At 40.5% G+C, this 15,620-nt stretch overlaps 1 protein-coding gene across 7 annotated transcripts in view; it reads right to left on the minus strand.

Moving 5' to 3' along the window:
• The window catches only part of lpp (LIM domain containing preferred translocation partner in lipoma), a 143,791-nt gene that overhangs the window by 68,345 nt on the left and 59,826 nt on the right, over positions 1-15,620 (minus strand). For all 7 annotated transcript variants that reach the window (XM_063891009.1, XM_063891011.1, XM_063891010.1 and 4 more), the window contains one exon: positions 15,397-15,519. In XM_063891009.1, the coding sequence (XP_063747079.1) occupies positions 15,397-15,519 (123 nt within the window). The remainder of the gene's footprint in view (positions 1-15,396; positions 15,520-15,620) is intronic.

A 15,620-nucleotide genomic window follows, 5' to 3' on the forward strand; every position in this document is an offset into this window, starting at 1 on the left:
TAATCAGTAGAAGTATGCAGTGAAATTCCGTGATCCTAATAATGTGTTGCCTTTGGTTTTTTTCTGAGTTTTGGTTGGAGGTGCATGCATCAACTTTGTCTAAATCCATCTAATCGAAGTGAGAGGGGAGGCCTAAGGAGCTGTTCAGAGCTCCAGAAGAGATGTTCTGCTCTCACTCCGATTCCTGTCTCAGTGATTAATGCTGATGTTAATTTGAAAAAGTGTGTCTGTCTGCATATGTATGGAAAAATCTCTTCGATGCCCTTTAGGAAGTAAAATGACTTAATTTAAATGTTTCATGGGTTTTAAATACTCTAGATTATTAATGTATCTTTAAGGCCTTAAAACGTACAGTAGCGATTAGTTAGCAAAGCAGTGGAAATGCAAATTGGCCCCTGAAAATAATTACACTGTCATGGTACATTTTCCACAAATTACATAAAGAGAATAGATTCATGCCTTTTAGAGGGTGATGAAACTAATCAAAGGCATATAACCTGAACAAAACTGTCTGCTGGAGATTTGTTAATGAACTGAAGCTCTGGGCTGCTGCACGCCTCGGTCCTGTCAGCGCTTATGACGTCTCAGACAACATCATGTGTTCCACAGGTATGATAGGACAATATGCGATGATAATGCCACTCTCTGCTTAAAGAGAAAGACGATTATCTTATTCATTTTCAAATGGTTGCTTCCTGTTCCGTCACTGCACATCTGTTTTCTCCTGTGTTTATGTAAACTGACTCAATAAGGAGCACTCTGTCACTCTCCTCTTGTATTGATAAAGCGTATTTATTGCTTCCCGTTTGCACTTTGTGTGGTTATATTTGAAGAGGTTTCAATAAATGTCTTTATCATAGAAACCTGGAAAGTAATATAGGTTTAACAAGATCCTTATCATATAATATTTGTTTTAACATTATTTTGACAGATTTTGATATACCAAATTCAATATTTATACTAAATATTGTTTTATTTGGTTATAACACAATCATCGTTAGATACTTTTTCATCATTTTAATTTGAAAACTTGGTATGTTGTTAAAAAAGTTTTTATAATTAATTGTGCTAGTTTTACGACTAAGATCTATTTGGCAGGATTATATAAAGTCATATCACAATTTATTTCCACTGAAGGTACAATATGATATTGCATTATTACCAATAACAATTTAATAATGAAAAGGCTGGTTATCATGCACACAGAGATGAAGACCACATCGTTCCTAATCCTACAGTCTGCTTGTGAAGCCAGTTTGTATCTAGAGGTCCGAGCTCAGATAAAGCATCACACAGCGGTCTCTAACCACACACACACTCACACACACACACACACACACACACACACACACACACACACACACACACACACACACACACACACACACACACACACACACACACACACACACAGTTTTAGAAAAGTTTTCCCTTTTGCCCTCAGTGAAGTGAGCCCTCACTCTACACTGTAATTCAGACTGACTTTGCAAACAACTTAAGTGTGAAATTTCACAGAGCCTCTGAAGAAAGCCTTTTGACACATTAAAACAGATTAGGAGAGACTATACAGGCCTCAGGGGGGGGAGTAAAACTGTTAACTTTGCATTCCCAACCACAAGGGTGGGGGGATTTTTTAAAGCAAGCTTGGGGAAAACCCCTAAAGAGGAAGAAGTTCTGCATCTTTTCAGACTCATCTCAGACCTTGGATATTTTTCACTCAACTTTTTCCTGAATACAAAGCGGACCCTCTCCACTGTCCATCAGTCTGTTTCAGCAGCTTGCACTCAGAGTGCGGGAGAATTCACAGCCAACACTAAAGCGCTCACTAATCTTCCTCCACTTTCAGTCATCTCCTGTCTTCACAATCAGGCACAATAGTCACATTAACAATCCATCAGCCTCGCGCAATTGAGGGTATCAATTTGCTTCCTAAAATAGTTGGAGATAAGGCACATTAAATATGATTAAGCAATGTCTCGGAGGAACATGGCGAGACCTCTAGCTGTTTTCAACTATCTCTGCGTTTGCAGATAATGTGTTTTATACACACACTGCCTATCTTATATCTGCATATCGGCTTCTTTTTTTGGCTGCTTCAAGTGATAGCTGCATGACAACCCCCGTCTCTCACAAGGGAATATTTCAACTCTGTATCATCCACAACATATACTGTACATTAAAGCTATTGTTTACTCTATTATATTATCATCAGCCCTGAAACACTGCCACATTGACTGGTTTCATTCATCTCAAATTCAGTCTTTTGAGACAGTGTTTTTTTTATTTAGCTATTGTACTAAATTTCTATCTCTGAATGTACATCAACATTGTAACTCTTCCATACAAATGAATTTCAAAAAATTAACACGGACGCAATAATACAGGATGTTTACTTTTTTACGCTAATTATTAATAATAATAATATCAATATTCTATGTAATATTCATTCCTTACACACTTAATGTACACACAATATCCTGCTATATATTATGTTTACTGTACATTTTATTTCAATATGTATATTTTCAACTTTTTTAATGCTATGTTATTTCTATTGAGATGTTTACATTTTGAATTGTTTATTTGTAGTTTTATCATTTCTCTAATGCCTTGTCTTTTTATGCTGTTGTAACGCAAACATTTCCCAAATTGGGATCAATAAAGTACTTCTTATTTTATCTTAAATAAATATTTTTAACAGTTAAAATAATTCTAAATTTCACTTGCAGCGCACAATAAACCTCAACAGAACACATATTACAAGAATCCATTACATTTCGTAGCGTTCTTTGCATTACGGTGAATTCCTTTTGACAGCATGGACAACGACAGTGTCCGCAGATGCATTGCCATCCATCTGTGTCAATGTGCATCATTCACTCGTGCAAAACATAAAAAGAATTGGAAATGCTGGATATTTGAAAAGGTCAAATATATTTTTCCATTCTATACCTTCAGACTGGCTTAGTGGTTTTTAACTTTGTGATGTACTATACAGAAAATGAATACACACTTAAAATAGAGAGCGAGATATGAATACACAGCATGACAGGCTCTTTCTTCAGTTTTACCACCAACCCTAAACACCATACATTTGAACATGAGGTACATGTTTCGAAATTCACGTCATTATGTAATCCACTAAAAACTGGGTTTCAGAAAAAAAGGATGTAATATTCCTAGTATGATGTAACAACATCATTTAAAGTAGGGCGTGTTACTCACTGATGCAACTAAAACACTTTTTTCTGGGCTTCTGTGTGGAGAAGAGAAAAAGTCCCCGGGAGTCACCAGTGGTGAACTCCTGCAGGCTATCGTAACAGAACAGCGAAATGTGTGCTTTGTGGCTCTCACACAGCACAAACTAATAGTTCCATTCACTTCCTGCGGTCCTACAGTCTCTCTCCACACTGACTCACCCCTGTAATGAGCTCTTTTTCATGCACTTGTTTTGACCCGTTGGGCTCCAGGAGGTGACATACTGCACAGCAGAAAATGTCCATCGCTTACAGTGTGTCGATATCATCAATCCCAGAGACTGGAACTCTAACTCTGTGTGTGTGTGTGTGTGTGTGTGTGTGTGTGTGTGTGTGTGTGTGTGTGTGTGTGTGTGTGTGTGTGTGTGTGTGTGTACTGTAAGTTTGCACATGTTATTGGAAGGATGGATAATGTGCAATGACAGCAGTTGATGCTAAGCCTTTTAGCATTGTTGCTAGGACTTCATGGTGTAAAGAGGCAGGTTATATTGACTGTCAGCTTCCTGGCTCACACTGAATGTGTCATTGGTTTACCCTGTTAATAAAGACAAAGGGCTGATACTGTGCGGTTTATTTGACAAACAAACATTGACGGAACACACTGAGCGCCCAAAGGCATGCTCCTCTCCACAGTTGGCTGCCCCTGTCAAAACTCAGAACCTGCTGCCAGATTGACCTTAAGGTCAACGGGTGCCACCGGCTCTGTAGCTACATCTCTGCTTTCATGCAGCAACAATGCAATCAAAGAGAAAAGCAGCATAATAAACAAACAGAGAGAAAAGTTAAACGCCACTGAGCCCTGTCATGACAGCGCTGGAGTGTCAACTTGACACAGTACTAGCAGCTCCAGGATATAAGTTGCAGCAACACACACTCGTGGCGTCAGAGCCCTGAAGAGTTCAAATATCCATTACAAAACAGCTGCCTTCGGCTTTGACCTTTTATGAGGAATAAAAGAGGCTGGTTAGCATAGCAGTGTCATGCCTGGGACAGCAGCAGAACATTCCTCAGCTGACTGTCATGGGGAAGAGAAATCTGGATTTTGAGAAAACTCTACTGTTCAAACAAACTTTTGTGTGCACTGGAGATCCAATGAGAAAGCAGCAGTGATATCTTGAACGTGTCACTACATGTACATTACAACATGTGTTTTAAGAGAGTGTCTGAGTTTTGTACGAGCCAAAACTCATCACGGCCGTTCAGGTCACAACAACAGGACAGCAACACACATGGACATCGTGAAAAGAACTCCTAACAAACAAGGGAATGAAAGGCCATATTATAACAATGCGAGGGCTCAAATCTTCCACATGCCACAAATAGGCCATAGCAAATGTGGTATTGAATGCGTTTTAAGAGTTTTTCTTTATGTAAAGTTTATCTCAGGACAACAATAACATGTTGTTTCCTCAAATTAAGATGACTAAGAGCCTGGAAACCTGTGATGTCAAACACAATACAGGATAACTATCCATAATCATGCAGCATTACACACCAAAAGAGTGCTAACATTAAGTGAAACTTGGTTACCAACAGTAGAAATTAGAAACATATATTGAAAATAACCATGACATTTATAATTCAAAAGAATCAACGTTGGAGTTGCATTGCTCCAAAGTACGTTAGCTGAGTTTACTTCATAAAACTCTCTCTATGCTCTTTATAGTGTATTGTTTTCTTATCAGATGACATTTATGAGGGAGGAACACTCAAATAATGAAAGAATATCAGTGCAAAATGACTTTAATAGAAAAGTCCGGACTGACAGAGAAAAACTCAACAGCATCTGAAAATATTTTTGAGGCAATTCCTGTGCAGCATCCTCCAAATGTCTGTACCCGTTTACGGTCTTCTTACGGCCTTCTTCTTTGCTGAACAAGGTATTTCCCGTGAAGGATCGTGGTGCAGGCATGTGCACGCACTGACATGCTGTCACTTCTCCAGGTTCTCTGTTCTCCGTAAGGACATTCTATTGAAAACCTGGGACCATAGAAGGAGCAGAGTCCATTAAAGTCATGTATTACCTCGGCTGAGGAGGTACGGTTTTTCTTTCACTTTGTTTGTCAGCAGGACCATTTCAAAAATACTTGTCAGATGTATATGAAACATGGAAAAAGGGTGTAGCATGAGCCAAAAAAAAAAAACATTTACATTTTGGAGTGGATCAAATTCATTGGGTGGATTCACCCATGAGTGCTCTTCAAATTAATTCTGTTTTTAATGGCTTTTACCAAACTCCATTTCCCATCAGCCCAACAGAAGAGGCCTTTATTCTAAGCTAAAAAACCTCGATCAGTGCTCCCGTAAATATGTTGTTGTCGCAGTTCCAGGCGTTGGTGCACCTTGGAGGGTTTTTTTTCTTAGCGGAATAAATAAGATCATTTTTGAGTCAATAAAATTCAAATCGTTAGTATGTTTAGTATCTGGCCGTGTAAAAAGCGGGCTTCCTTCGCGTCGGGCTCCCTGGTCAGCCTGTCTGGTGTTCTTTTCCCCACAAGGACCGCCTTGCTGCACATTATCCCTTACATATATTTGGGTTCTTTGAGTCAGGTTTTACCAGCTATCTTCTATGTTGTAATGTCTACAATATAGTCCATTTGTTTTTGCCAAATAAGAACTGGCTTTCCCCTATGGTGGCTTTTATTTAAACAAAATTTAAATGATTATACGTGACATGATGTTGATTCAATGGTTATCCACCTGTTTATAAACCTCCCCACCCCTCTCATAGAGATAAGAGTTGAAGTGAAAGAGAGGATGTGCTACTGAAGGCATGTAGAATTGAAATGGAGGCCATCCCTTGAGAAGCTTCCAGACTTTGAGCCCCCTAAGGGGGAGCAGAAGAAAGGTCACACCCCTAACACACTCTCAGGGAGCTGAGACACAGCCAGGGTGGTCCGGAGTCTGCATTCCCTGCCACCAATCAGCAGACGTCATTATCAGTGGGAGCCTTGGGATTGAGCAGCCTATCATTGTGCCATGTTGTGACAGTGAGTGCCATCCACAGTGCTCTGCCTGGTGAGAAGAGGGGGTATCATGGCATGGCTGGACTGACACTGGGTGATGGGAGGCTCCTCAGGGCGCTCATTGGGAAGGATCCATCTCAGCCGCATTCCAAGCACTTGGCTTCAGCTAAACTGTCGGGAGACTTCTGTAATGCCTGTTAGTTTTTATTGGCATGAAAACTTATCGCACAGAAAAGCTTTTTGATCCAAAGAAGAGGGAGACGCTTTGGTTCAATTGCCGTTTTTGTACTGTTTGAGTAGAAACCGAACTAACAGGAAGAAGCTCTGAAAGTTCCAACAACACTGATTCTAACCAGAGCCTCTCTTAGAACTCATCTGCTATTGGTCAGATGGTGATTTAGCCTCTGGGGGCAACGGACAATATTTGAGTGGTTCCAGTGTAGCAAGACGATATACAGATAACAGATATTGGACCAAGACATTCAACCAAGTTTGAAATGAAACATTGACGTCCTTGTTGTTTCAGTGTGTAATGCAAAAAGCGAAAATGTCGATGGCCAAGATTCAGCAAGTGTGTTTCGCCCCTTTTTCTCTCCGTTGTCTCAAACTGTTCACGTGCATGCAACCAAGGCTTTCTAAAAAGTGATTGGCCCATACTTTTCTGACTACAAACGCACTACTGATGGAAGCGAAAACATGTCCCAGACCAAAGTCTCGTCCTGTTGCCTTGAGATTCTGCATCCATATGCGGTCCATATGTTCATGGAGATTAAAACAAAGCAAACGCCCGTAGATCCTCAATTTGGATCCTTAATTGCAAGAGTTTCTGAGCCTATTTGTTCGAAAAGGACCAATGGCAAAACCACAGGGACTCACTGCGAAAAGACATGACCCCACGCCTCACTATCAAACCAAAGTCAAGTCCCAAGTCAGGGGACAAATCCTACCAACTGAGTGAAACCGTCGGTTCTCCCTCACATCACCATCTAAAAACAGTGACTGCTGAGTTGAATAATGGACACATGAACTCTGAAGTCCATGTCACACGGTCACAACCTTTTCCCTCAGAGGCAGTGAAGAGCTTAACAACCCGGTTCATTGAATTTTCTAGACAGCATAAACAAACAGACACTTCAGTCTCCGACATGGACACAAACAAAGAGACTTCAGTGCACTTCGCTGACTGACTGTTAATTGAGGTGGAACCACGGCTGTGACTCACATGTCTTTGGTCCCAGAAGTTCTGGCACCGCCAGAAGGCAGCCTAGTGACAGTTGAGTAAATCTCCCTCCTCAGTTAAAGCAACCTCCCTCTCTCACACACACACACAAACACACACACACACACACACACACACACACACACACACACACCCCCTCCCCCCTCTATGCAGGGAGATTTACTGAGCTGGTAAGTTTGGGGAGCTCAGGCTTTCAATATTTTATTCACAATGCTGCACATTATCGTTACACAGCGTTTGGATGCATCAGGACAAGGAAGAGCTTTTTAGTTTCAACTTAGATCTCATCACACAGGACTGAATCAGATCAGAACGAGGTTTTAATGGCGGCAGTGCATTAGAGTTTAATTGGGATGAAAATGTCACGACTTTATGTGGAACTAAACGGTAACTTTGTGGGTATTACAGTGGATAACTACTACAGGGTCAGCTTCTGTGGAAGCTTTCTCCTCAACAAATGCACTGCATGATAAAAGTTTCAGTGACCATCGCAATACAAAACATAATAACATTTTACAGAGCTGGACAGGCACAGAAAAGGTGCTTTTTCTCTGTGCTTGTTAGCAGAATAGGAATGCTTCAAAGCCACCTGCTTCAAGCTCAAACGATCAGTCTCTGCCATATTAAGACATATGTGTAAATCTAACCTGGACTAAACATGTTATTCAGAGAAATACTGAAACAAATCAGATGTGAAAACGGTTTTGTGGGTTTAATTCAGAGATGGAGGAGTACTCAGGTATTGTACTTGAGTAATAGTAGTAGTACTCAGATCTTGCACTTGAGTAATAGTAGTAGTACTCAGGTATTGTACTTGAGTAATAGTAGTAGTACTCAGGTATTGTACTTGAGTAATAGTAGTAGTACTCAGGTATTGTACTTGAGTAATAGTAGTAGTACTCAGATCTTGTACTTGAGTAATAGTAGTAGTACTCAGATCTTGTACTTGAGTAAAAGTAGAAGTACTCAGATCTTGTGTTTGAGTAAAAGTAGAAGTATTCAGATCTTGTACTTGAGTAAAAGTAGAAGTACTCAGAACCTGAGTAAAAGTAGAAGTACTCAGATCTTGTACTTGAGTAATAGTAGAAGTACTCAGATCTTGTACTTGAGTAAAAGTAGAAGTACTCAGATCTTGTACTTGAGTAAAAGTAGAAGTACTCAGATCTTGTGTTTGAGTAAAAGTAGAAGTATTCAGATCTTGTACTTGAGTAAAAGTAGAAGTACCAGAGTGTAGGAATACTCTGTCACAGTAAAAGTATTCTAAATGTTCCTCCAGTGAAAGTAGAAAGTACTCTCATCTAAATGTACTTAAAGCAGCGACAGTAAAAGTAGTCGTTGTGTGATTGGTCCATTTCAGAATAATATCTCTGATATGTTTTATAATTATTGATCATTAAAGTGTTCTCAGAGCTGGTAAAGGTGCAGCTAGTTTGAATGGCTTTGTATACTGCAGGGTAGCTGCTGGATTTACTGCAGGTGAACTAAAGTCTGATTTAAGGGCTGATTATATTTACCATCATTAATGCACATCTGTAAAGTAACTAAAGGGATTAAATACATGTAGTGGAGTAAAAGTACCCCATTTACCTCTGAATTGTAGTGGAGTAGAAGGAGAAAGTAGCATCAAAGCATCTCAAAATTGTACTTAAGTACAATACTGGAGTAAATGTACGTTTTACTTCACACCTCTAATTGTTACACACAATGTACAATATAAAGGCCACATGATGTTGTAGAACCTCAGCAGTGGGGCTGGGGATGGGTCTGACTTCTAGAAATGCACGAGAGCTGGGTGTGAATGAGAGGTCACAGCTTCTGCAGCCTCCGCCGCAGAGCGCTGCTGCTCGGCGCTTGATGAGCGCACTATTGTGACACTCATCTGGGCCTCCTTGTTAGCTCCCCCACAACAGATCTGATATGCTCAGACAGGCCTGCGCTGCATATTAGTGGGGCTGGTTGGGCGCAGATTGCTGTGGAGCACGATTCAGCATGAACACACTCTCTCCTGTTTCCTCCAATCAACAGGCTAAGGACAGGAAGCCATATTAACATCTTGGAAAGGGATCTTGAATCTGAGTTCACCAGGTGATCAATAGGCTCACCCTATCTTGTTAAAAGTGTGGTAATCAGTGAAGGTGATATATGTTTAACCAATAATTCCATATCTTTTTTCAACAAATGATTATTGGTAGGGGTTAAAAATAATGTGTATGTGTAGGATTTGTTTTGTAAGGAATACCCATGCATAGCCGCCTCCAGTGGAACAAACACATTGCCGTTATTCAATAATTCATACGATACTTCTTTAATATCACTCATACCTTCTACTCAAACAACACTTAGAATAATATAAAGTAAAATAATAAGTCATATTGCATGTCCTGCTGCAGGTGCTTAGCTTCCTGTTTCCATCACAGCTGAAACATGTTGCTAAAACACCTCCAGATTTTTCAAGTAAAGAACTCAGCTGGTCATGAAGGTAATTAACACATTGAATAAATTCTCTGGAAAAATGGGAATGGGTCTGCATCATCATTTAAGCTACAAAAGCAAAGACCTATGTGGTGGTAATGAGCCAAAGTGAAAACATAAACAAATGTCTCATAATATTCATGCCATCCTGCCCACTCAGACATGTTGGATGTAGACACAGAGCTCTTAGAACAAAGAGCAGTGTCTTTCTAATCAAGGCTGGCTTCATTTGTGCTATCGCAGGATGAAGCAAACACACTGGAACACAAACTTAGTTAACTGTGTCAAATAACAAATGGCGCCTAAGATAGAAGTGGAAAGAGAACAAATGGGAATTATATAATGATCACATTTCATTACCCACTGTTATGCCACAGAGAATACCAACTAAAGCAAACAAAATTGTTTTGATGTCTGTGAAGCATCAGTGCCGGCTGAACATTTGCAGGAATGCTGCTTTTTATGAATGAGCAGCAACGTCCACTGCAATTCCATCTGGGAGGTGGGTGCACATAAGGTCCTTCTGCTGATTCCAAATGTAACGTTGGGGGGGAGGTTTCCCGCGTGGAGTGGCTTATTGATTTTGGAGAGCTGGCTGTAATTGATTGTGCACAGAGAGCTGTAAATCGAGCTAAGTTATTACTCTTATTTATACATGCAGGAGACTCCTGTACAGCAGTTGTGCCAACGCTGGAAACCTGAACCATAACACACACACACACACACACACACACACACACACACACACACACACACACACACACACACACACACACACACACACACACACACACACACACACACACACACACACACACACACACACACACACACACACACACACACACACACACACACACACACGAGAAGAAAGTATTGAAGAACCGAGCACAGGCTGACAGGAGCAGCTGGGGAGGGGAAAAGGTCAACCTGAGTTAATCAGCTAGAATCAGCATCAGCTGAGGAGAGAGGAACACTGTGTGTGTGTGTGTGTGTGTGTGTGTGTGTGTGTGTGTGTGTGTGTGTGTGTGTGTGTGTGTGTGTGTGTGTGTGTGTGTGTGTGTGTGTGTTGCTTGTAGTACACAATCAAAAATGGAAAGCAACTCCCTCCCTGTGAAAGCTCTCAGAGCGCAGACAGTGAATGGGCATCATGGCAGCGCACAGAGGCTGCTTATAGACTGCAGAAACAGGGTTAAGTCAACAAAATGTCTGATACATAACATTTCATGATTTATACATGATATGGCATGTATGTGTACTCTGCTGAGACACAGGTGGTGTGACCTCACGCCCGTTCCTCAGGAAGTTGCAGCAGGTGTTAAAAATAAACGCGCTGTGCCTCTGACCCTGCAGGTAAGAGCAGCGCGACAGCCATACATTAGTTAGTATGACTGTTGGCAGGATGGGCTCTCACCGAGCTGTACAGGTGCACATCAATTTTTTAAGTCTTGTTGACTAAAGCTTTCAGACTCCTGCTCGGACATACAATGCACGTTTCTGACCCAACAAAGGTGTGCACTTATACTATATTTTATTTAAGGCGAAGATGGCATGTGTTTCAGCAGCTGGTTGCCCCACAGCCTAAAAAAGGGTTTGTACCTCTGTGCCATGTGAATATGTGGCTTGTGTGTATGCATACTTCATTCATGTCAAACTAGGAAAACAAATAAATGTAAACAGATGCCTTAATATTCGGCGTGGATTATAAAAATTCTAAATGCAAAACGTTCTCCATAGCAGGATAGCTCTTGACTAGTGTATTTGTAGTTGTGTTTCTATAAACATATTGTTTTTAATACAAAGTTTATTCATTAGAGTCATAGTAGAGACTCCAAACAGAGTTCATTTTAATGTTGAAGGCAGAATCCTGACATAGGTCTGTCTTTGATTCCTGAGAGCATGAAACATGGCCAATGCTAGAACAATGAAAACGTAACCCAAATTTCGGATGTCCCCTCCCTTTTCTCTCGTTGGATAGTCAGATTAAAACCATGACAAAAATACACTTTGCACCTCAGAGTGTATTCCTTCCAAACCAAAAACTCAAAATGTTCTGAAACACGACTGCCAACACACAGAAGTGTGGTAAAGGAAAATGTATCTATACAATGTACTTTGGGAATGTATGTCTTTGCTTTCTGAACAGACGTTCGATAAGAAGATGGATTCCTCTCTAACAGACAGCCAGTATGAGCCAGCCAGCAGCTGGATATCCTAGCTTAGCGTAAGACATAGTTTCATACATGTGTGGTTGTTTGTTTGATCTGTGCATTACGTGGGTGTAAAAACATCCACTTTAGGTTATATCAGCTGTTAAGTGCCTGGATATTAGTTAGTCACATGACCCCTGTGAAACAGAGCGTTGTTGTCTCACACAGATTAAATGAACAAAACAGAGGTGTGGAGTAGTAAGCATTAAAGGTGAGGGGGTGGTGGATTTAGGTAACTTCGGACCGACCCAATCTCTCCGGTTTGTTTCGACCAGTGAATGCATCAAACTGCAATACAGCAGAGCAGAGAGCATCAGTGTGGTGGGGGCCTCTGACATGAACATTGCCAGGTTCTCCCTGCACAAAAGCTGCTCTACGTAGACTGTCAGCATTATAGACATCTGAATTCTACTGCAAACTGCTAAACGTCTGTTTGGTTGGTCAGAAAGACATTTCACCATATTTACGGGCACATAATGTTATATTATTACAGTATGGCATTTAACACCGGCACCCATGAACACAGGGACCCACCACAACACTAAGCATAGAAATCACAGCGGCATATTTCACCTCTAATGTGTATCATTTCAGAACCACATGGTTCATTTCTTTTCACTGTGTATCCGTTAGGTTTCCACTGTGTGGTGCAACAATTTCCTCTGTGTGTGGTTCACCCATTCCACTCCCTCTGACCAGGGAGCTAGGAGTCACTAAACCAAAGGAGGGAAACACTCGGGGCCGGCGGCCTCCGTCTGTCCATGTCACGCTGCACACTCACCCCAAAATACTGTTTTTAAAGTCATTTTACACATCTAAAAATCTAATCTGTGCCCTCAACTAGAGAAAAAAAGTACTGTTAGTAAGGTATTGTTACGGTCTCTATCACTATATTTTGTAAATCTATATATTTGAGTAAATCTCTGGTATTCTGGAAAAGTACAGTTTATTGTCACTTTTGAGACAGCTTGTTTGTATTCTGGAATAAAATGTTTATGAAATATTCAGAAAGTGCTATAAAAAGCAGTTATTCCAGCTGCTGGTTCTGGCTACATATTAACCAGATGTGAGAGCGTATCAATCTTGTTTGGGAAGAAAACTAAAATAACATCCTTCAATATATCACAGTAATACTTGAAAAAAGTGCTACTGAAGCAGAGAGAAATTCTTTAAAAAATGAAGGTCAGACATGCACGGACATAATAGGAGGCTGGATGTAAATATGTTCATCTTGCATGAGGGCACAAACCCTTATCTGGAGCTAAATGAAAAGCTCTGTCAATAATTTATCCTCTTAACTCTGTTTTTAGTGTTACGTATGCATCCTTTAATAAATAAATAAAACAGACAAACTGTAGACATGGTAACTAAACAGTAAATAATCCACAGAATAAAAACTGGAAAAGCTCAAAGAAGATTTAAAGTACGCCAGCGAGGCCCTCCCAGAGAACGACCTTTCAGGTATCACATTATTACTGGAAAAAACCTCACTAGAGATGATCTGTTAGAGAACCTCAGAGCCCTCCACCTCCAAACAAAAGTGGTTCTTTTTTTTATCTGCCTGTCCTACATTTATTGTATGTCAGACGATTTAGTGAACTGCCCAAGGCTTTGACTTTTTGAAGTTGCTCTTGATATCACTTAATTTCAACTAATGATTTAGGTCAAGACTCATTTTGACATGTTTGAAAGATGCAACCTGTGGTCTGTTTGCTGCAGGAACCTGCTTTGCTACAGTTAGTCATTCAGTTTGAATCCATTATCCAACCAGTGTGTCTTTCATCTCCACAGAGCAGCTGAGAGTATCATCTCTCCCACGGTGTCCTGGATTTAGAAGAATTCTCTGTGCTCTTACAAAAAGATCAGTAAAACAATGTCAAAATACTTTTCAGGTATTTTCAGAAAAATGCTTTGGTCTATTTGACATGTTATACTGCTGTCTGTTTAGTTTGACTGTGTCACTGCATAGTGGTTTCCAATAAAGGAGAAACTGCTTTTAGCCCCTTCAAATATAGTAAGGTAATAAAGGGGCCCTCAAAAAGGTCAAACATGTCCCACAGTTGGGAGATTGACAAGCGTAACAAAATAATAACAATAATCCCGCTGCACAAATTAAAGTGAATTTAAATAATTACACTCAAAGTACTTGTCAGAATACTTGAGTAAATGGACTGAGGCGTGTGTGTATATGTGCACACATTTCTCTCAATGAAGACAAAAGCGCCAGAACTGCAGGCTGCCCTCAGTCAAGATCTCTTTCGTCAGTTCAGGCCATAAGTCCTCACACGTTGATGCTATAGTCTGAAATTTAAATAAATATATATATTTCTTTTTCTGCTTTCAGAGAGAGAATGGTATAAGTTACATCCCGGGACATTATGCAATAAAAGATAATATACAACTTGAAGGATGAGCATGAAGCTTAGCGCACCACATGGACAAAGAGAGGATCCTTAATGTGTGGAACAAGCAGCGAGCACACACTGGACATTTAGTTCAAGTATTCTCAACACACAAAAGTTACATCACACACAACCTGTGGATGTTGTACACCAACAAAACAACAAATCAATTCATAATAAAAAAAATAAGTGAAATAAAAATTTGATACATTTAAAATAAACATTTGTATAACAAACAAATACATTAAATACCGCAAACAGAAACACTCTCCATTCTCTAAACCTCTGATTCTGAGAAAGGAACACTTGTGAATAGTCGGAGAAAGTGAGCTGGCTTTTAGGAAGACTTGCTCCGATGGCATGGATGTGGAAGGCGACTTTTTGAGTTTGCATGTGGCCTTCATGGGGAGGTCTTTACACACTCAAAAGTATCCCACACTTTCTTACCACCAAAATCCGCTTATTGACCAGGCTCAGCTCTGGAGGAAGTTTGAGGGGTTTCCAGCTGATGTGGCAAAGCACACGCAGCACGCAGACTGGGGGTTTTTGCTTCTTTTTATTTCCATGCATCATAGTCTAATGAAGGATAGAAGACTTTTTCAGCCAACTAACATTTAGTCATCTATTTGCAGGGAACCCTTCTGCAGTTCCTTGAATGGCCACTTGGGGATGGCTCTGAGATGCTCTCCAGGAACCTTGCTTACCAAACTAGATAGCTAAGAAAAGGATTTTTTCTGGAGTTAAATGTTCACTTGTGGCAACAACAAAAAAAGCAAAACTTGAGGCTTCAAACTGGCATGTTGAAGTCTCAGTGACTTCATCCACTTCTTAAATATAGTGTAAACATACCTGTGTGACCCGGGGCTTGTAGGGCGAGCTGCTCTCCAGGTCTGCCAGGATGCTGGTGAGGGAGTCGATCTCAGCGTCCAGACTGGAGCGTCTCTCCTGCAGGGTCTTCTCTGGTCCTTTCACCTGAGGGCAAACAGCACAAGTAAATTCAGAACAGTGAGCAAACTTAGCAAACAGCCTGTAACAACGCAAGCTTATGTGTGTCTAGTTGCAGTCAGAAGTTA

The sequence above is a fragment of the Eleginops maclovinus genome, chromosome 9 (genome assembly GCF_036324505.1).
Source record: "Eleginops maclovinus isolate JMC-PN-2008 ecotype Puerto Natales chromosome 9, JC_Emac_rtc_rv5, whole genome shotgun sequence".
Classification (NCBI taxonomy): domain Eukaryota; kingdom Metazoa; phylum Chordata; class Actinopteri; order Perciformes; family Eleginopidae; genus Eleginops; species Eleginops maclovinus.